Source organism: Temnothorax americanus, unplaced genomic scaffold (genome assembly GCF_048541705.1).
Source record: "Temnothorax americanus isolate GAGA-0224 unplaced genomic scaffold, ASM4854170v1 Scaffold30, whole genome shotgun sequence".
Classification (NCBI taxonomy): Eukaryota; Metazoa; Arthropoda; class Insecta; order Hymenoptera; family Formicidae; genus Temnothorax; species Temnothorax americanus.
The window spans coordinates 1,410,037-1,432,254 of NW_027509443.1; the positions used below are offsets into that span (position 1 = coordinate 1,410,037).

General features: G+C 32.8%; 2 protein-coding genes, 1 long non-coding RNA gene and 2 pseudogenes across 4 annotated transcripts; 2 read left to right on the forward strand and 3 right to left on the reverse strand.

The window, feature by feature from the left end:
* Positions 1–513: 513 nt before the first annotated feature.
* Positions 514–12,364, reverse strand: LOC143900750 (uncharacterized). The gene is made up of 28 exons (XM_077412428.1): positions 12,151–12,364; positions 11,239–11,298; positions 11,031–11,114; positions 10,854–10,894; positions 10,701–10,769; positions 10,502–10,615; positions 10,204–10,348; positions 9,933–10,057; positions 9,558–9,764; positions 9,057–9,155; positions 8,772–8,880; positions 8,466–8,653; positions 8,174–8,390; positions 7,578–7,666; positions 7,340–7,501; positions 6,956–7,117; positions 6,666–6,863; positions 6,169–6,313; positions 5,767–6,027; positions 5,451–5,584; positions 5,053–5,322; positions 4,678–4,893; positions 4,492–4,581; positions 3,910–4,291; positions 3,449–3,664; positions 2,990–3,162; positions 2,505–2,726; positions 514–1,320 (listed from the first exon to the last, which is right to left on the reverse strand). The coding sequence occupies exons 1-28, from the start codon at positions 12,362–12,364 to the stop codon at positions 1,174–1,176; spliced, it is 4,539 nt and encodes a 1,512-aa protein (XP_077268554.1). The 3' UTR covers positions 514–1,173.
* On the reverse strand, positions 1,598–1,716 carry LOC143900838 (5S ribosomal RNA; annotated as a pseudogene).
* LOC143900839 (5S ribosomal RNA) lies at positions 2,158–2,276 on the forward strand (annotated as a pseudogene).
* On the forward strand, positions 10,508–12,859 carry LOC143900764 (uncharacterized). The gene is made up of 4 exons (XR_013257866.1): positions 10,508–10,622; positions 12,217–12,419; positions 12,505–12,612; positions 12,691–12,859. It is a non-coding gene; the product is annotated as an uncharacterized LOC143900764 (long non-coding RNA).
* A 2,374-nt stretch (positions 12,860–15,233) lies between these two features.
* On the reverse strand, positions 15,234–21,856 carry LOC143900765 (structural maintenance of chromosomes protein 1A-like). Of its 2 annotated transcripts, none has more exons than XM_077412460.1 (20): positions 21,280–21,856; positions 20,743–20,908; positions 20,534–20,636; positions 20,258–20,436; positions 20,034–20,172; positions 19,489–19,935; positions 18,937–19,356; positions 18,633–18,844; positions 18,396–18,567; positions 18,154–18,276; positions 17,949–18,080; positions 17,790–17,855; positions 17,497–17,654; positions 17,320–17,417; positions 16,931–17,235; positions 16,530–16,781; positions 16,260–16,439; positions 15,975–16,153; positions 15,718–15,850; positions 15,234–15,605 (listed from the first exon to the last, which is right to left on the reverse strand). In XM_077412460.1, exons 1-20 carry the CDS (start codon positions 21,389–21,391, stop codon positions 15,522–15,524), a joined length of 3,660 nt encoding a protein of 1,219 aa, XP_077268586.1. In that variant the 5' UTR covers positions 21,392–21,856; the 3' UTR covers positions 15,234–15,521. The 2 variants fall into 2 exon arrangements, with proteins under 2 accessions (XP_077268586.1, XP_077268585.1); XM_077412459.1 differs by having other exon boundaries at positions 15,673–15,850.
* Positions 21,857–22,218: the final 362 nt, after the last annotated feature.

Below are 22,218 nucleotides of genomic sequence, written 5' to 3' on the forward strand. Positions count from 1 at the left end.
TTTAAACGTAAATTTTATACGACTACACACATTTCGTTATCATTCTTAGGTGTGAAATTGTTTTGATACAGCACTGGTCGGTGTGTTTGATGTCACGAGGAAAGTTCCATCCACGCATGCGCCAACAGTAACTATAGATGCGTCGGAATTCATGATTAATGGAACTTATTCAGCAGATAATGTAGTTTGTATGTAGGTACATATTTCTTAAATGCGCTTCTTAGGTAATAAATACGGTTTTTCAGCATATTATTTTTTACGTTATTAAGAATGAAGCAAGCACATGTTTTATACATTTTAAAGAAAGGCGAAAAAAAACGGAAAATGAAATAATAACTGTAAAGAACTTCGTTTTTCCTAGTTAAAGAAAATATACTCGAATTATGTTCAATTAATATATTAGTAATACAGGAAGAAATAAATGTGAAACCACGGTCTTGCAAGACCGTGTGTGAAACGTTACAAATTGACAAAAAAAAATTGCGCGCTGCAAAAGATCTCTGCGTATAGGGGACTAGAGAGAGAAAAAAATAGAAATATTAAATTAATATAAACTTTGATTATGCACAATTTTATTTTTTCTAAATAGCTGTATGGAATAAAAATGACATAAATGAAATATGTTCTCTATCAAGAGACACGGAAGTGTCTCGCGCCAAGTACGCGCGGAGCGAGACCACCGTGACTCTTTTACGCGTTATTAAGTATGTACATTGTGCGTGTCGAGTATAAAACTAAATCTATAGTTGTCGCGCTAATACTTTTACACTTCAATACTTGGGCACTTTATATATTATAAAATATCTACATTTCTTATTCGAATTACATATCTTTTTTTTTATTTAACTTTGCGTTCATCCTAAAAAGAAAAGGTACTATAATTTAACTTAGAGATAATTTTATTAAATATTCCTAAATTATTTTCACTACTTGAGAATTTGAGTAAAAAATAGCGACGTAAAATTATTACAGATTAAGTTAAGTAATGTTTAATTGCCACTTGTAAAGTAAAGTTTAATTACGTTTCACATTTTAATTACCACTTGAGATAAAATTAATATACAGTTATATCTTCTTAAAATTAGAAGACAATTCTTTTTTTTTAGGATTATACAATGGAAGACGACGGTGTTGTAGGCATGAGATAACGATCGCAATATGTCGTACTTTGTCTTAATCGTAACACGCCGCACCGATCTCAATGGAGAAACTCTGTTCGGGTTTCCCGATATCTCGCAAAGCCACGTCTAAGATGGGAAGTCTTACGGGTTTATCCGTTTCATATGAGACGATAGTTTTACCCCAGCGGTCTTGATGGAACTACGAATACAAAACACATGTGAAGCAACTTAAATAATGTTTTATTGCCTAGTATGTAAGTGTGTGAGTGTGTATTCAATTTTTTTACGTATACTTAGTGTCGTGAAATTTAAATAAATGTCTGTATTTTGATATAATTTAAGTCAAATTTAGCCAATTACTAAATAACTATAATTATTTATAAAGTCAGAAATGACATGTAAAATTTAAAAATTATAACGATATAAAATAAGTAAATTTAAGACCACATAAAATAACTAACTTCCAAAAAAAAAAATGCCAACGGTACGCGGTGTTCCCAAACGGTCACCCATTTAAGTACTAACCGCGCTCAACGCCGCTTGACTTAAGTGATCGGACGAGAACTTGTAGGTTTGGCGTGATTTGACCGTTGACGAAAGAATCTTTCTTAGAAAGGAAAGATACACTTCTCTTCGTCAACTTTCCTGGTTGTAGAACGAGAACTTATATGTTCGGTGTATATATTATAATAAATGTATTATATTATTGTTTGTATAATAATTATATATTGTAATAATAAATGTAACATGACAATGTAACATAAAATAACAATTTTCATGTTACATTTATTACAATATACAATTATTATTATGATAATTATAATAATTATATATTGTAATAATAAATGTAACATGAGACAATGTAACATGACATAACAATTTTCATGTTACATTTATTACAATATATAATTATTATAATACAAACAATACTAATACATTTATTATAATATAAACACGCCGAACATACAAGTTCTCGTCCTATAACCAGGAAAGTTGATGAAGAAGTGTATCTTCTCTTCCTAAGAAAGATACTTTCGTCAACGGTCAAATCACGCCAAACCTACAAGTTCTCGTCCGATCACTTAAGTCAAGCGGCGTTGAGCGCGGTTAGTACTTAAATGGGTGACCGTTTGGGAACACCGCGTACTGTTGGCAATTTTTTTTTTTTTTTTTTAAGTTATTAGTTATTTTATATGGTCTTAAATTTACTTATTTTTTATCGACGTACATTTTATAAAATTAATTAAAATAATAACATGTGATATATATATTATATATTATCATTTTAATTTTAATGTTACATAATAGATAATGTACAATTTACTCTTAAAAAAGCTATGTTAAATCAAATCGAAAACATTGTTGTATTCTAAATTGACTTACCCTGCATTCATCCATTATCATTTCATATCTAAGACGCTGATTGCCTTGTGGTGTTAATTCAACGTCGTTCCAAGCCAAAAACTTCAGGCCCTTTCTGTACGTCTTTTTCTCGTAATCGAAGTAAGCCACACTATTTTTGCAGTGATACGTAATGTTCTGATTCGCGTGTTTGGAGAGCAATTGCAAGAAACTAATTTGATTACTGTCCGCTTTGTATGTAATCTAAATGTAATAATTAAAATTTATTTTATAAATATTTATCTACTAAAAAATTTTATATTTTTTTAACAACAAATAAAAGATTTTCTTTGCCAGTGAATAAATATAATAATGAATAAACTTTCTTGACTATAACTGGCAAATTTATTAATGTGTTAATACATTAATAAATTTGCCAGTTATAGTCAAGAAAGTTTATTCATTATTGTTTTTGTTGTAAAAATTAAAAATTGGAATTAAAGGAAGTATGTAGAATATAATGTAACCTTCATACTGCCATCTATTTCGCTTAGCCAGGTCTCCCGTTGATCAGTAATGTGAGTCATTTCTGGTGAACGCGATGGATTCGGTAATATGCAAGTTGCACGTTTCTCAGCATCGCAATATACCAAGATTGCGTCTCGAATATCTCCTTCGTTTGGATCAATCCAGTACTCGCCTGTTAATGATGCATAAATTTATATTAATTTTAATATTTAAATATGAAATATGTACTAGTACTATACTTTTGATTTACTTTTAATTACAATTTTTCTTAACTCAGATTCTTCCTACAAAGGAATTTAATTAGTTTTCATATATTTAATATTTTTATATATTATATATATTTTTTACTTATTTTTTTTATATACATTTTTTATTTCAAGAAAACAAAATTTAAAAAATCAAAATAAACAGAAAGTACAGTAGTTATAATTTTATAAACTGTGATGCTTAAGATTCACCAGATAATTTGTCCGGGTAAGCAGCAAATAGATCTCGACAGGTTTTAGCAGGCGAATTTTTTTCACCATCCGGCTTCACCAATTTTTGGAACGACGATTTTAGATTTTCGTACGCTTTCAAAAGCAACTCTCTTCGTTCCTTTTCAGTGATATCTTTACCAAATATTCTTGGTGGTTCATCACCAAGTGGATCTGGTCCTTTAGTTTGGCCTTGTCCTACAATAAATAATGTTTTTAACATTATAATAATTTATAATAATTTATAATAATTTATTATAATTTATTAAATATGTTTTAGTTTAGTTTTTTAAATATATTAGAGATATAAGAATTTAAATAATATAAAAAATCTATAATAACGTTTAGTTTTGATGTTCTGATGACTTTAGACATCTTTTATATAATACCTGTTAATTAATTAGATTATCTCGACACTATGATTTGAGTTAATTGAAACATACCTATAAGTGCTGCTAGAGATGCAGCATCGTATCCGAAACCTATTTCTCCAGGCGGACCAGGTGGTCCGGGTGGTCCTGGAAGACCTGGTGATCCATGGCGACCTTCTTCCCCAGCTGGACCTCTTGGTCCGGGATTTCCCGCAGATCCGATAGGTCCTGGATTACCCTCCCGTCCAGGATTACCTCTAATACCTGGCTCTCCGTCTTTACCGGGAAGTCCTGGCAGACCAGATGCACCCTTTTCTCCTACTAAACCAGGAGACCCGGGCAATCCTTGCAAACCAGTAAATCCCCGATGTCCCTTGGCTCCTTTCTGCCCCTCTTCTCCGCGATCGCCTTTTGCACCTTCGAGACCCGTTAGGCCAGGTTTTCCTCGTGGTCCCTAAAAATATTATAATACATATATGCAAGATTAAATTTATATATGTAAGTTATATTATAAAAAAATTTTAGTTTTTTTTAATAGACTTAAAACTAATTTAATTAAAATTAATCTATTAATTTTATTTTTAATTAATTTTAATTTATTAAATAAATTATTATATAGAATTACATTAATTTAATTGAAAGTATGTATATTACCTGTGGCCCTTCCACACCTTGCGGTCCTGTTTCACCTTTCGGGCCACGTTCTCCAGTGAGTCCGGTAGGTCCAATGGATCCAGGTGGTCCCTATTAAAAGGAACAAATAAATTATTACTGATATGATATTATTACTTTATTATATTTATATAGGAAGAGATAAAGAAAGTAGAAGTCATAACGTACTGGTAATCCAGGAGGACCTGACGGTCCTGCAGCACCAGATACCCCAGGAGGTCCCTTGTCACCTGGTCGACCTCCTATACCTGGTGGTCCTGGTTTTCCAATTGGTCCCTCTGGTCCTGCTTCTCCTACATGACCAGGAAAACCTGGAGGACCTATTAATCCGGGAGGTCCGGATGGACCTTCCGCTCCTGGTTTTCCAGGTTGTCCTGTTTCACCCTGCAATACAAATAAATTGTTTTTTTATTGAATTATTTAAAAAATATAGCATTTATATGCTATATGTTAATAATATATTATAATCAAGATATAATAAAAATATAATTAACTATAAAACTGCACAAATTTGTTCAAGTATAACTACATATTTTTACTTACAGAAGCTCCGCGTAATCCTCTATTTCCTATAGGGCCAGCAGAACCAGGTAAACCTGGTAAACCTCTCTCGCCGGGTAAACCTTGAGGTCCTTGAGGACCCATTGGTCCTTGAGATCCTGGGGATCCACTTTCGCCTTTAATTCCATCTATTCCAGGTGGACCAGAGTTACCGATTGGACCTGGATTTCCAGGACGTCCAATATCGCCTGCATCGCCTTTAATTCCCGGAAATCCAGGAGCACCAGGTGGTCCCGCATTTCCTGGTGGTCCCTATAACATTTTAAATTCAATACTTTATTTATTCTTTAGTCTCCGATGATTTATTTATCTATAACAGCATATACCATTCACATCTGTTTAGTAAAATTTAATACGATTCGCAGAATTTAATGACTTACTGATGGTCCAACATGTCCCGTAATACCAGGTGGGCCCATTAAACCGGGCTCACCTCGTGCACCAGGTTCGCCTCTAATTCCCTTAGCACCAGTGAGTCCAATAGGTCCAGGTAATCCAATTTCGCCGCGATTGCCTGTTAATCATTGTAATTTACATATTTTGTGTACACATAAAAAATAATTTTATTATGTATTAGTACATAATATATTATATTAAATATATGTATATATATATATGTATAACAAAAATATAAAATATCTCATAAACAATCATATTATTATTAATTATAACAATTTTGAATGATCTGTTTATTACCAGGCAGTCCCAGATTTCCTTGTTCTCCTTTTAAGCCAGGATATCCGCGATCGCCTTTCAAACCAGGAAGTCCGATTAATCCTTGTGGACCTGGAAAACCTTGCGAGCCCTGTAATCCATGAGGTCCTCTTTCTCCGGGATTTCCAGGTGCTCCGGTCTCACCAATAAGACCAGGAGGACCTGGATCGCCTCGTTCTGCTGGTTCCCCGGGAGGGCCAGAAGGTCCAACTTCTCCTTGTGGACCACGCTCTCCAGTATGTCCTGTAATATTGACAGAAAAAAATATTAATATTTTTTAATAAAATTGTTTTTGACAAAATATTATTATATTAGATTGATATTAATATTTTACACATAAATTTAAATATCACTGATTTAAGTATAAGTAACATAAAATACTACCTGATGGACCTTCGGGGCCGATTGGTCCAGGTGTACCCCTCTCTCCTTTCTGTCCAGGTTCTCCGGGTAATCCTCTCGCACCAGGAAGTCCTAGTAGCCCCGGCGAACCAAAACTTCCTTTATCTCCTTTGAGTCCTGGTAAACCCTGAAATGTAATATATAAAATTCATATCTCTCATAGAGTGATATACACGAACTGTCGCACGCTATCATACAAAGTGTTTAAAGCCGTCGAATCAAATCAACAATTCGTAAATTTAATGTAAATATAAAGTTATTTTTAAATTTATAAAAAGTCATTTTTATTAAAACTAATTTTAAAGAATAAAAATAAAATTAGACATATTACAAAATCTTTTATAATTAAGAAATAGACTAAGATTAAATTTATTTTTTATTATAGGCTTTTTGTTGTAACTTTGAACGCTTTTTATATACGTATGTTCCATATGTAATGATAAATATAGATAAATAGATAAAAAATAATAACAACATACAATGAGACCATCAGCACCCTGTGCTCCTGTTTCTCCTCTAGAACCCATAAGTCCTGGGGGTCCCATAAGTCCTCTTTCTCCCGGAAGTCCTCTCTCGCCTCTATTGCCGGTTAATCCTGGCGGACCGGGACGTCCTTGTACTCCCGCTTCTCCGTCCTTGCCTGGAACACCCGGATTACCGGCGGCTCCTGGTAGACCCTGTGAACAAGCGCATGTTTTATTTGCGCGATAACTTACATTGCTTCAGCCTTCTCACTATGAGAAATGCAATATATTTCTACGTTGCGTACTTGAAAACCTCTAGGACCGGTGAGTCCCGGAAGACCTCGCGCGCCGTCACTTCCCGATGGACCTGGTGGACCCTGTGCTCCTGGAGCCCCTTCTTTACCGGTATCTCCCCTTGGACCAGGCGAACCTGGATTGCCCGGCTCACCATCTTTCCCGCGTTCTCCCTAATACAATAAAAGTTTAAAAAATTATCGTAAAATTAGATAACACAATGTTAAAATTTGTATTGATACTCATATTGTTACGTTTCATTTTTATCATTTTTATCGTTTCATTTTCTCATTGTGTATGAGAATGTTTTCATATTTAAGTTATATTAGATTATATTTGCTGGTGTATATTTGCTAGTGTATATACTTTTATTATGAAGAACTAATAATAATTACAGGATATCCTCTTTCCCCTGTTGATCCTAATGGTCCTGGTAGGCCCTGCAGTCCAGGCGGCCCTTGTTCTCCAGGCTTGCCATCCGCACCTTGAATTCCACGTTCTCCAGGATTACCTGATTTTCCGGGAGCTCCGGACCTACCCATTAAACCACGCGCACCCTGAAATTTTTATTAAATAGTTATACTTCGATTATAATACTTTTACAAAACATAATGATGAAATATTACTATATACCTGTAATCCTGGTGGCCCAGGTCGTCCAGGATCTCCAGCGGTGCCTTTCAGTCCAACAGCTCCAGCAGGACCACGGTCACCAGGTTGCCCTGACAATTATTTAATCTATTATTTAACCATAATCTTGATTACTTCAATTACTTGTAATGATTATATTTATTATGTTTTTCTTTATTTATTATGTTTTTACTTATATATATATATTTTATTTATTGAGTCTTTGGAAAATAAACAATATATAGATTTTGTTACAACTACTACTTGTTACTACTACAGAATTATTAAATAATTCTATCATTAACCAAAAATTAAAGTTAAAAACTAAAATTTAAAATGAGTAAAATATAAAAAATATAAATTAAAATATTATTTCTGGTATTATTATTTTAACCGGTTGGTATATTTTTATATTATTTAAAAACATTTTTTTCAAATTGTAACTCATAAAAAGAAGAATAACAAAACAAAATATTCAAATTATTATTAATAAAGAAACGCAAAATATATGTAACGGTATTTACAGCAGCATCTTTTGAAATTTTGCAGCATTTTGAAATTTTTTAAAAACACTTTAATTTTACAATAATAAGCAATACCTTGAGGCCCGACAAGACCATCCGAGCCAGGAAGACCACGCGCTCCAGGTGCGCCACGTTCTCCAGTAGGCCCCGCAGCGCCGATTGGTCCACGTATTCCTCTCTTGCCCCTTTTGCCTTCGTTCCCAGGAGGTCCCGGAAGTCCACGCGGACCAGGCATCCCTGCATCACCTTTCACTCCAGCGTCTCCTTTAAAACCTCTTTCACCAGGAAGGCCCTGCAAGAATTGCCAAGATTTTATACAATCTAAGTAACTTAAACAGTTCTTGAATGGTAAGCTAATTATGCATACGGGTGCTCCTTTAGCGCCAGGGATACCAGGATTACCCGGCGTTCCGGGTTGACCTCGAGCACCTGGAAATCCGGGCAGACCAATGGGTCCTGTCGCTCCAGTGACTCCCTTCTCACCAGAAATTCCATCTTTGCCTTGAGGACCTTGTGGACCAGTCTCACCAGGTTGTCCTGGGCGGCCACTTTCGCCTTTGTTATAAAATATTAATTAAAGTCGAAAAAAATAAATATAATTATCTTCTCAAATATAACATATGTTTATAAAAAAATCAGCAACTTTATTTAAATAAGAATTGAAATGTCTTACCTCGCGGACCTTGCAAACCCTGGATTCCTGTTGATCCTTGTGGTCCTTGATCACCTTTTATTCCAGGATTCCCTGGAAAACCTGGTAAGCCAGGTTTTCCTATAGCACCCTACAAACAATATTAGTATATTTAAATAAACGTGGTAAGTATACATTTATTAACATAATCAACAAAAAAACATTATTAAGATGAATGAACATCTAGAAAGAATTATAATTTCTCAAAGATCTTATACCTTAATTCATCACTCTCTAAATTGTATGTAAATTGAATAATTGACTTACGGGTTGTCCAGGCGGCCCAGCAATTCCGTCAAGGCCTCTCAATCCAGAAGGACCCGGTGAACCTTCCCTACCTCTTTCACCACGAGGCCCTGCTGGACCCTGCGTCAGCAATAACCAACATTTGCGCAGAAAAATGTTTTATGATTTGTAATATGTTCTTAACCTTTAAAGTACGCGCGTTATTTTTTAGTAACATGTCACAGGCGGGCGGAATCTACAAAGATTCCCACAAGTTTTTTTTGTTTTCTCTAAAAGTAATGTAAGATATGTAAGTTAGAGTACATAATAAATAAAACACACAATTGATATCTCGCATAACGGAGAAAATACAAAAATATAGCGTCCAGCGGTCCAGCCAAACCCCGCCCGTGCAGTTAAAGGTTAGCATTAAAAATTTACTTCATGACTAAACAATATATTTTTATAAATTTATTTTTTAAATTTTTAAAATTTAAGTATATACAGATTCCGTGTGATACAGAGATGATAATATTTACATACCATTGGTCCTACTGGCCCCATCGGCCCAGGCGAGCCCATGGATCCTTTTTCACCAGGAACTCCTTGCTCACCTTTAGCACCGTCTAGACCTGGGAAACCACGATGGCCTTTTAACCCTGGAAGCCCAGGTATTCCTGGAGGACCACGTGGTCCTACAGGACCAGACGATCCCGGTGAACCGGTTTCGCCATCTTCTCCACTGATACCCTGTCATTAATAAAATATTAAATATTTTATTTAAATATAATATATAGTTATTTATATATATTTATATATATATAACTTGCGAATCAAATTAAATAAATGTAGGAGAACATAAATTTATTCTAAAGAAACAAGCTAAATCCATATAAAATTACTTAAAAATAATCTTACATCCTTTCCGGGTAATCCTGGCAAGCCTCTAGGACCTGGCATGCCAGGAGGACCTGGGGAGCCCAATTCACCAGTTTCACCTCGTGTACCTTGAAAACCTTGAGGACCAGGAGCACCAGGCGAACCTAATTCGAACGATAAATAATATTATTTTTAAATGACATTTCGATATTCTTTAAATAAAATTGGATAAATTTGTTAAATTAATTGTTACTTAAAAAAAATTATTTAGATAAGATTAAACAAAATTATTAAAAGAATTATCGCCTACCTGGAGGGCCTCGCGGACCCACCGGGCCTACTTGCGCCTGAATGTAAGCTAATGCTTCTGGTCCATACAATGACGCCGCTGCACCTGTCGGGCCTTTATCTTCATTTGCTTGAGACAAAGCCAATTGTTGATAATATAGAGATACCTATTATTATAAACATTTATAGGTATGTTAACAAATTATTATACATTTATAAAAATTATGTAACACATATTGAATATAGATTAATTATTAATAAATGACTTATACGTATATTTAAACAATAACAAAATAAAAACAGTATTAAACTTCTTATACATCAGGTACAGGTCCTGGAGGTCCAGGTGGCCCTGGGGTCCCAGGCGTACCGGGTTGTCCAGGAAATCCCGCATCACCGGGACGACCAGTATCCCCAGGTCGACCAGGTTGACCCTAATTTGTAAGTTACTTTCTTGTAAATTTTTATTTTTTTAGATAACTATTTATTATAATTATAAGTTTACGAACAATTACTTACTCGTGGTCCTGGTATCGCCACAGAACTATATATGTTACTCTCACCCGGTAAAATCTCCGTAGGTGAAACCTATTGAAAAGAAACGTAACAATCACTATTCCTTACAGAATCCGATTTCCTTAATTTTTTTTATTACCAAATAGTTATGCTTACTGAGTAATTCCGTTCAGATGTAGGACTGGTCTCCTCTAAATCTGTTATAGAATGCAAATAATCAAAATTGAGATATCACAGAACGCGCGAATAAAAAAGTATTTTATTCTAATCATCTACTTATTTTCTTTCGTTTTTTATTATAAAAAATAATTTTTAAATTAACTCCACACATACCATGATCATAAAATTGCGTGGGAGCCGGTAAGTGTGTAGGTTCTGATTGTCTCAAGAGTGTTTCGGTCGGTGTTTCGGACCATCCTATATTAAATAATTACATGCCATCGCTCATGATAATTGATCTATTTATAACAACTATCGAAAATAACTTCATAATAATTTTTATTGTATTATAATAACGTGTAAAACATTTTCGCACGCTTACCCGAAAGTCGCGTGGCATCTGATGGTATTATTAGTGATGGTAATGTTGTTGATGTAGTCTCTAAACACATAATATTCTTATTGTTGCTAAATCGAAAAAGACTAAAAAATTATTATTGTTTGCGAAAAATTGTTATTGCAACAATAATCGTGCAAATTTAACACAAGTCCATATGTTCGGAACATATTATAGCTCTAACACCCGCAAAGGAAACAGAAGCTAATCCGGAAGCTATCTCTAGCTGTGGGTCGTAGTAAGTTGCATTTGCAATTAATAGATTGAAATAAATGGTATTAATTAGATTGCGCTGATTAAAACGAGAGATTAATTATTTCATACGGCGCCTTAATGAGATTAATCTGTGACGCAAGTCTTCCGGCGTGCGGCGGTTCGAGACAATTGTCGAAGAACTGTTCTCCATTTATAACTATAACATTCTTACTCATTTTTAAATAAAATTACGTTGCTATTATGATAATTATAGAATAGAATAGACTTTTGCATATTATTGAAAACAAGGCAAAAAATATACAAAATAAAAGATAAAAAGTCTGAAAGTAAGAATTTCCTCTAATCTTTCAACTTAATTTTGATAAAAAGATGCAATTTTATTTAAAACAATCTTAATTCTGTTAATTTGGTGTTAATATTTGAATTATAGAAATTATATGAATCAAATACTCTATATCTGATTTTTCGCACAGGTGGGAATCGAGACTCGTCGTTATTCTATAGTAATACTAATCACTATTATCTATTTAAAAAAAAACCTTAAATATGTTGTCTAACGTGTGTATCCTCATAGAAGAAATTAATAAAGAAAAAGATATTGTTAAATTAAAATTTTCTCTCCTTTCTCTTTTATTTATTATTACATAGTCTAATTTTTTGGAACACTCACGGAATACTCACCGTTCTTGTCCTCGTATTCGTCGTAGTTCTCGTAATTATAGTCATATTCATCATAATTGTTGCCAGGCTGCTGAGAGTGATGAGCCTGGTGCTCTTGCGGCTTAGATCGTTGTTTCCTCAATCGGTTCTTCACGGCGTTCACTTGATCCGGCAAGGGCAGCAGCAGCTGGACCACGAGCAGACCCGTGATCAGCTCTAGAGCCTGCCGTCTCATCGTGAAGTTCCTCTATCCGGCAGGGATGGAAAAACTCCACTGGATAACGGAGAAAGTATTATAGATCCTAGTCCCGATTCGTCTGCATCGCGAGGCTGAGGGCAACTAGACTCGTAGTAACCGGCGTGTCATCTATTTAGCAGATGCTTTGCATGATGTAGGGGAAGTCATCATCCTTCATTTTACAAGATGCACGTGGTTCTCCCGCCGTCTTATTCCGCGGCCACTCTCTCGCCGTTCTCCCCCTGGTCTGTACACTTCTTTGTTTCCTTCCTTTCTTTGTTTATTCTCGTTCATTAATAATATTCTTTTCTTCTCTTGTACAGGGAAGGGAAGAGAAAAGAGAATTAATCATCGGACAGGAAACATATGTACGTAAGATTTTGGAATAAATGACTCTTGTTTTGTATCATTTTAATAAAATCCAAGTGTAATTCTGATATATTGCGAATATTAAGGGATAAAACGTAATCCAACAAATTTTTTCAAATTAAACTTTGCTTTTATATATATATAAAGAATATTTAATTTTAAAGAAATAAATAATTTATATATATATATATATATATCTATTTATATATTTTTTTATTTTTTCATCCTTCGCAGTTTTGTCTAATATTATCAATCTGTATGTACATATACAATATATACATGTGTATATATGTATAATCTCGAGTAATAATAGCAAAAAATTCGGAAGAGATACTGATCGGTATCTATGATCATTCGAAGCGTTTTTTGATTATAATAACTGTATTTTTTGGCTTAATATATATAATATCTAGCTGTAAATTTTTTAACTTCAGATTATAATTTTAAATAATAATTAATATGCCTTATCACTCAAGTATCCTAACATTAATATGCCTCATCACTCTCTCGTCTGTAAATATTAGCAATAAATGAAAAAACTTATGTATTTGAATGTGTCTTCAAAGTTCTCGTTAAATAATGTCACGGTGAGTTCATGGAAGTTTATATGAGAGACCATATATGTCAGTATTGTCAGCGTAGAACCATTATTCTGCGTACTGTCAGAAGCGATATGACGCCGCACAATGGAGGTCATCACCTTACGTTTAAGGGTTGCATGCGACATGCATCAAGGCGTCTTTGTCATTACACCCGATTTTTTAATTAAAATCATAAATTTTCTGCGTATAACGACGGATCGAGGTCTCTTGAAGTCTAATCGTAACATAGATAATCCGCAATTTATCTTAGAGCAGTGATACGGAATTTATTCGCTATTCATATTTTTATCTGCTCCTTTTTTCGACTGTCATATAAATTAATAATCTAATTCCATTTGCTCCTAATAGGTAATTAGCCATCTTAATTGGATAACTGATACTAGAGCGATTTGAATACAACTGATGTCCATTTCCATCAATACAAACTAACATTAATCTCGGGGTTTAACTGACTTTTAGAACTAGAAAAGGATAAAAAGTGAGTTAAACCGAAATTAAAGTTAACCGTCATTGGTAGAAATGGACAATGAATTTTGTTTAATGTTAAAAGGGACGCAATATAGCACGAAACAAACTTTAAAATTAAATTAATAGAATTAAAAGAATGCTTTTATTGAGAAAAGTTCTTTTCTATAAGAACTGGAACACGTTAATTTGCAGCACACGTTTCTGATTTCATTTTAATTATTTCGCTTAATCAGAAGCCTTTAGAGTGTAAGAACTTGTAAAGCTGTGTGGAGCCTTCTGGTACCGAGTAATTCGTTTTGTTACGGTCACCACGTACCTACCCATCTTTGTGTTGAACGCGAATGCATCCGATCCATTGAAACGCGAGCTGCGACGACCTAGTTCGCGATAAGCGTTCCGCCTCATTTTTATTAGCCAGCACCATCAGAGAAGCACTCGGGCTCCGATACCAAGATGCTGCCGTTTCCACTTAATAAGTTTATTAAACGACAATCATCATTTTGGCCGCATTCCCGGAGCATACGTCTTGTTTTACAAGGCGTTAGCCGCAATAGGCTGCGTTGACCTGCACCTCCTCGGCTCCTCCATTCGTTACTGGCGACTATAAATCAGAGTTACCACTATGTTTTAAGCAACCGGAGCAACGCAATCGGCACAGTTTCGTCGTAGAATATTTGTATTGACATTCGATTAGAACTGCTCTTGAGACTCTTGTTTGCTCGTTACGGTCATATCAAATTACATCCTTATTAGAAACGAGAAATCGTATTCCTTTTTTCCTTCATTATATGTTAGAAGAAATTTCTTTCACTTTCTTTCAATTGCTTTTTTCATATTCGCGTGAATTCGCGTTCTATGGATTGATAGATGAATAATAATTCAAAGCACGCGTCCTGCATTTCTAGTAAAATGGAAGTTATGATAAAAAATATATATATATTATATATATATACGTAGAGAGAGAGAGAGAGAGAGAGAGAGAGAGAGAGAGAGAGAAAGCAAAGAAAAATTTATATAATTTGTCGTTTTACAATTAAATGCAGTAAAAAAACATAAATGAATACGTCAGATGTACACTGATAGAAACTACAGATAATGCAATCATAGAGATAATGGTAATTGCTCTAAATATTGTAGTACCTTCATACACACGCGCGCGTGACGTCATCGCGAAACTTATCTTATTGTTAGAGAGGTTATGCAAATGGTATTGTGTTATCTAGATTAAAATAAACAAAATAATTTTTTACAAAACACTTTGTATAAGATATTTTATTTCACATTATAATACTACAATGTGTTATTTATGTTATTTTTAATACAAATTACAAACAATTTAATACAAATTTTCAGTATAAATTAAATTAAATATATCGTATTTAATAAAACTTTTTTATACATAAGTATGTATAAAAAAATTACACCAATCATAGAAAATATGTAAATTAAAGACTGACTTGTCTGAATTATATTGTATCTTAGATATGGAAACTTGTTAAATCTCAGTCTACTTATAAAATGTTTCTCTAATTCATATCTAACAATATAACAATTTAAAAGAAAATGTATCTCCAAATAATATATATATATATAGAAGATATATATAATATATATAATAATATATATAGAAAAATATTCTTAACATAAATTATTCATAACATTAACTCTGATAATAGTGGTATTTGAAATAATTTAAGATTGTTCGCGTTATTGTATTACGGTTCCTGAATATCTTTCGCTTTTCGATATTCACTTAACGAAATGGCAAATACTCTGCTGCGACTTTTTACGCCGTTACGCTAAAATCAACAATAAAATGTACGTATCATAAAAGATATTGTAAAATAACATAAATTATCAACTTACTTCAACAGTAACCCCTAGAAGCATATCGGCATTAGAATATAATACCTTATGTAAGGATATCGTGATGATTTGCATTGTGTTTATTTGGGATTGAATAAAGCGAATGACATTCTTCATATTCGCCTTGTCTAATGCCGCATCACCTTCGTCCATAAGGAAAAACGGTATTTGCTTGTAACTGTGAAATGGGGGGAAAAAAAGATTGAAATTATGTTCTTAACTCTTTACTGATGGTTGTTATCTGCATTATAAAAGCATCAAAATGCATGTAAATGTATTAATCTTATAAGATAAAGATATACCGTTGAAATGCAAATAGTAATGCTAAACTAGCGAGTGATTTCTCTCCACCAGACAAATATTGCAATGGCTGAAAGTATTTAGATGGCGCTATGCAGTTGTAAATTATATTGCCCGCGTACGGTTCCTCGGGGTTATCTGCTAAGATAGTTGCTTGAGCCGACGTATCATTAACTAAACTCTGCATAGAAAATAAAATTAAAGCAAGTCAGATATAAATTATAAAATACACATAAAAATAAACTATATAATAAACAAAATCTTAAAGTAAAATTAAAAATGCCGACTTTGAGTATAGAATCTATTTCCACAGCAACAAAATCCAGGCAATCTTCAAACTGTTTGCATCTTTTTGCCTTCACTGACTTAAATTGATTTTGTATTTTATCACACTCATTACGGCAGGTTCGGAAGTTCGTATTTATCTCTTGTATTTGATGCGCTATCGAACTTATCTTTTCATCAACCTGTATTTATCCAAATGAGATTTTTTTAGCATATCTGACATAAATATACATAATGTATATCATGTAAAATTATAAATGTTATGTATGTACCTTAAGATTGGGATTTAAATCTTTAAATTCATTTTGAATCTTTGTAAGCTTTTCATTAAGTTGTGTAACCATGTCGTGTAAATTTTCTTCTGTATAATTACGGATGTCTTCAGGAAATCGCGAGAAATCAATTTTTCTTAACACTTTACAACCATCTGACGATTCCACGTTTGAACTTGAGCTAGTTGTAAAAAAGCTATCTTCTGACGTACGATGTGATGTCTCTGACATTGGAATAATAAAGTCTTCTATCTGTAATAATAATTATGTTATTATAACTGATGTTAAGCGAGAGTCAAACCTAATATCAAGTGCGATATTTAATGTTTGTATTAACAAAACTCTTAAACCTCATCTTTTATTATATATGTGTCCTTTAATTTTTTTAAAAACTCACAAACCTTGCATTCATTAATTATAGTGTTGCATTCTATTTTTTTCTCTTCTATTTTTTTTTGTACAGCAATGAGCGCTTTCTGACTCTTCAAATATAAATTTCCGATAACGTTAACTTGCGAGCTGTACTGAGCCAATTCTTTTTCCACATTTTCTAAATCCTTTTTTTTATTTGTGTAATCATTTTTTAACTTCGACATTTCCGTTTCTTCTCGCTCAATTTTAATCTTTGCATCACGTTCTTGCTGTAATGCCTTTTTCAGTTTTGCATCAGCTTGTTCCACAGCGCTTTTCCATTTTAATATTTTACCTTTTCACACAAAATTCGCACATATATGAGAACATTAATTGATTAGCGACCATACATTAACAAAAATATAATTTGGAAATTTACTTTCTGTATCATTTTCGTTTTCAAAGTGCAATTGATTCTTGATACGATCATATTGTTGTTCAAGTTCCATTTGCCTCTTTTTCTGCTCTTGATACAGTCTAAAAATTAATATTACACTTATTTTTTTTATACACCTAAATTAAAAATTATATAAAAAATTAAATAAAAATTTTATACCGCAAATTATTCTTCTCATAGTAGTCAATATCCGGCACATTAATATCTTTACAAAAATCAACAAAGATTTTATCTTTAATTGCATTAACCTGTTTCTCCATGCTTTTAGTTTTTTCAACTCGTTTTTTAATATTGTCTTCAATTTCAGATATTGCCATCTAGAAGTTTTGCGAATAATAGAAATATCTTTCTCTTGTACAGATCAATAAAAAGTTTTAAAAGAGAGATATATATGTATATGAATTACACATTATACATTAAATACATTTTGAATTATACATTAAAATACATACATTTAATTCAATTATTTCTCTATCAAGCCTGTCTAATTCTTCATTTAGCCGAACGATTTCGTCTTCCTACAAAATGTAGATTTTATGTATTATTATTTGACGATAGATCACATGTAATAAAACTAAGATATAAATTGTTCCTGCTTCTTAATTACGTACAGTGTCTTTTATATCTTTCTCAATGTATTTATTTTGGCGCTTGAGTTCTTCCATTGTTACATTAATTTCAACAAGTTCAGATTGGATAAGAGAGATTTTGGGCAAATCTCTGAATTCTTTCATTAATTGTGCCTATAAAATTGTACATATTATGTAAACCACTATATGTTAACTTGCTGCACTGATCTTGCAAAAAATTTACAACCTTTTGTTCCTTCAATGCCAATACTTGTTGGTCCCCCCATTGTTTTGCTTTTATAATTAAATCAGCCTGCCCACCGGACATTGTACCATCTTTACGATAAAAACATCCATCCAATGAAACACACTAAACGTAATAAATATATACTAGTTTCATAAATAAAATTGATATATAAAGATAAAAAAAATAATAAAATATACATGTATTATATATATATATATATATACATATACATATATAATTACATCATTTCGTTTTCGCTTTTTATCATCAGGTTGCGCTATTAGTCTCGCATCTTCAATAGTCTCGCAAACTAAAGTATTCTGAGTGACAAATAAAACCGCTTTGCTTATTTGTGTTGATGAAATGTTCAACACGTCATATAATAATTTAACATTTTTCTGCTCTTTTATATTACTGTAAAGTAATAACATTATGTTATATTATCCAAAAATACTTTTTCTTTTCATCTAATTACTCACCGTAAGTGTTCTTTTAACAATGTCGTTTTTATTGAATCAAGCGGTAAAAATGTTTCAATGCCTATTTGTTTCTCTTTTAAAAATTTAATGCATTGCGTTGCTGTACGTCTGGTATCAACGACGATGGCATCCATATTTTTACCGAAAATTTTAGTCACCGCAACATTATAACGTGGATGAATAGGCTTACAAAAATCAGATAAGCGACCATACTAAAAAATAAAAGTTGTATTGACTCTTTGTGAACTTTTATAATGATCATTATATATATCTAAATTTTAATAATGATTAGTAGAAACAATACCACGCCATCAGAGTATAACTGTTTCAACTGTTGGATTGTTTCTTTTTTTTTTATCTGTCGCGAAATAGTATTCTTATCGAGATCAATTTGGGAAAGCTCCTCTGAAATCTTTGCAATATCGTTTTCCAGACTGAACGATTTATTCATTGCATCAGTTTTTTTCTGCTTTAATTTCTCTGCTGTCTTTTCCATTAACGTTACTTTAGGTTCGACACTTTGCAATTTTTTGAGCCGCGTTTCGAAATTCTCCTTCGTTAATCTTGTCTGCTTTACTTTGTACTCCAAATCTTGCTTGCGCCTATTTTCGTTATCAAGTTTATCCTGATCCTTTTGTTGATAGCGCATCAGGCTATTTATTTGCTTTACTAAATTCGTTGTCCGGTATTCAGTTTCGTTCGTCAATTCCAGGTAACGTTTAACCTTACGTGTGCATCATTATATTAGGCAAAAATTTATTATAAAGTAATGGAAAACGAAAAAATTTTTTTCATAAACTTAAAATATAAATATCTACAGATATCGTATAAATATTATGGATTCGCAACGGTATACCTGAGAGTTGCTGAGTTCTATAGTGCTCGTCTGTGACGCTTTTCTTAACTCCGCTAATTTGTTGTTTATTTGTTTTAGCTCATCTTTTAATTCTTCGATTATTTTCTTGTTAGTATCACGCGCTTTACTTGCACTGTCTAGAGATACGCGAGCACAATCACGTTTTTTCTGCCAATGTGAGATGTTATCCTCAAAAACAACATATTCCAGCTTCTTCGGGCGAATAATCTTCTCCATTTCCAAAATACCTTGTTCAATATTTTCGAGAGAACTGAATAATGACTTAAATTGTGATTGTTTACGTTTTAGTAAATGTATCGCAGCTGCCTTATCACGTAAATACTCATCTATTCGTGATTTGACTTCTTTTTCCTCATCTTGTAAGAATTCAGCTTCCTTCTTAATGAGGAGCAATCGAATTAATTGAAATTTTGATTTTTTCTTATTCTGTAATGTTCGATAATTATTTTATCACAACTATACGAAGAAAGATATAAACAGTAATTTCTAAAGATTTTTATAGTTTGAAAACAAATGTAACATACATATTGTTTTTTCAACCATAAATATGTTTCTGTTTCGGCTTTTTCCTCAGCGGCGCATTTCTTTTGAATTAATATCTGTTTTTTTCTTTGATGTTCAAAATGTACTGCTTCTTCCGCTTTCGAAAGTTTTAATTTTAATCTGCCGTAAACATCAAAATCTAATAAATTTACCGAATCTTATAGCAAAATTTGTACCATCAGTTAGAACAGAACAAAACTTGTACCTATTATAATCTGCTTTGTACGTAATTGAATTACTAGTCTGTTCGAACATCGCGGTTAGATCTTTCGGCATTTTCATTGCGAAACATTCAATGTAACCCTGAGGTATCAAAAAGTTCCCTGCCTTTATGTCCAAACCCATTTCTCGTAGTTCATTCAAATAAAATACATTCGTAACAGTCTGTATGGTAAGAGATGGATAATCAATCAGTGTCAAGTAGTGTAATAAAATAAGAAAACAATTTGACAAGATTGTAAATAATGCTGTAGAATTCCACCTTGCCATCTATGTTGTACTGACTGACTTCGCCGCTTATCTTCCTTGTGAAACTCTTTTTCGTTTCGTCGTCTATCTTGAAGATCACGTTTACATAAGTTCTACTGTAATATATTAAACTTTTAAAATATCTAACAGTATATATCTAACAGTATAATATCTAACAGACATGAAATTAATTGAGAAATAAAGAAAATATATTTCTAATACGCTTTCATTGATTCTCCAACACCACAGATTGATAGATCATCTGCGCCAACGCTAGATTTCATAAATGAATTTCCTTCATAAATGAGTTTTCCGAGGTTTTTAACACGCAAAGAGCTCGGCTCCTCCCCTAATGCAAAACTTATGGCGTCCATAATATTTGATTTTCCTAAAATACATAAAACATTTACATATCTTAATTAGAATATAAAAGTAATATGGTAAAAGGAACAAAGAAAAATTTATAAGAAATAAAAGAGAGTAAAAGAAAAGAAATTAAAAATTTAAATTTACCTTAATCAATAATCTTATCTGTTATTTTATTAAACCAAATAAAATCAAATAATAAATATCGTTGAGTTAAATAATCTATTAATAATCTCTTAATAAATAATTATTTTCTATATTTATTTAATATATAATTATTTATTATATACAAAAATGAAGAAATAAGAACAAGCTATTTGATATGCGGGAAAATACTATAGTTTCGTTCTAAATCGAATAAAATGAACGTTGGAAAGAGCATAAGAATCTCACCGGATCCATTTTGACCGATTATTGCTGTAAATGATCGGAGAGGGCCGATCGTTGTTATTCCCGCGAACGACTTGAAGTTGGAAATCACGATACTATCTAAAGAAATTGGCATTGTTAAGGCAAAGCGTTTATCGAATGCGAATAGACCAGTGAGCAAGTGACCGTTGGTCAAACTCCGAAATTCTCGAAACTCCGGCCGGAATGCTCCGAATTCGAAATAACGCAGGGTTACCAATTTGCAAATTCCAAAGGGTGCATTGAGCTGCTAAGTAGCAATAAAATGTGATTGGTTCTTATCTTTGGATCCAACCAATCACACGTAATTGCTACTTACTTAGCCGCTCACTGAGTGTTTGTGCTCCTGGATAGGTTTAACTGTAGAGCGCGAAGATTTAACCGGGTTTAACGCGGTAAATCAACAAACTATTTTATAAGTTAGTTATGAGTTTACGAAATAAAAACGAATACATATGTTTCAATAAAAGTGAGATCGCACAACATGAACGCCATCGTTAATTTTCACTTTTATTCTTTTATTGAAACATATGTATTCGTTTTTATTTCAACCAACCAGAATAAAAATGTGATTATCGCATCATTGCTCAAATGTGAAACAGATTTGCAAAATAGAATGTATGTTGTATAACAAATTAAAATACGCACAAGCGCGATGTTGCATATTAAGTTACTGCTTTATCATTATTGTTATTGATATTGTTAAAATATGTGTAATAAATTGCTGCTCTCGGATACACACGTCTCATTAACGCAATAAAATCAATTGTTTGTTCCAGCAGTTTGTTCGCAAGTTTTTATTAAAGTCAAGTTTTGAAAGCTATTTACATTACTCACAACATAACTCATGTCTCACACTCGCAATTGCTCCTCTCTCTCTATCAGGCTTATTCTAACTTATACTATATATATATATATATATAT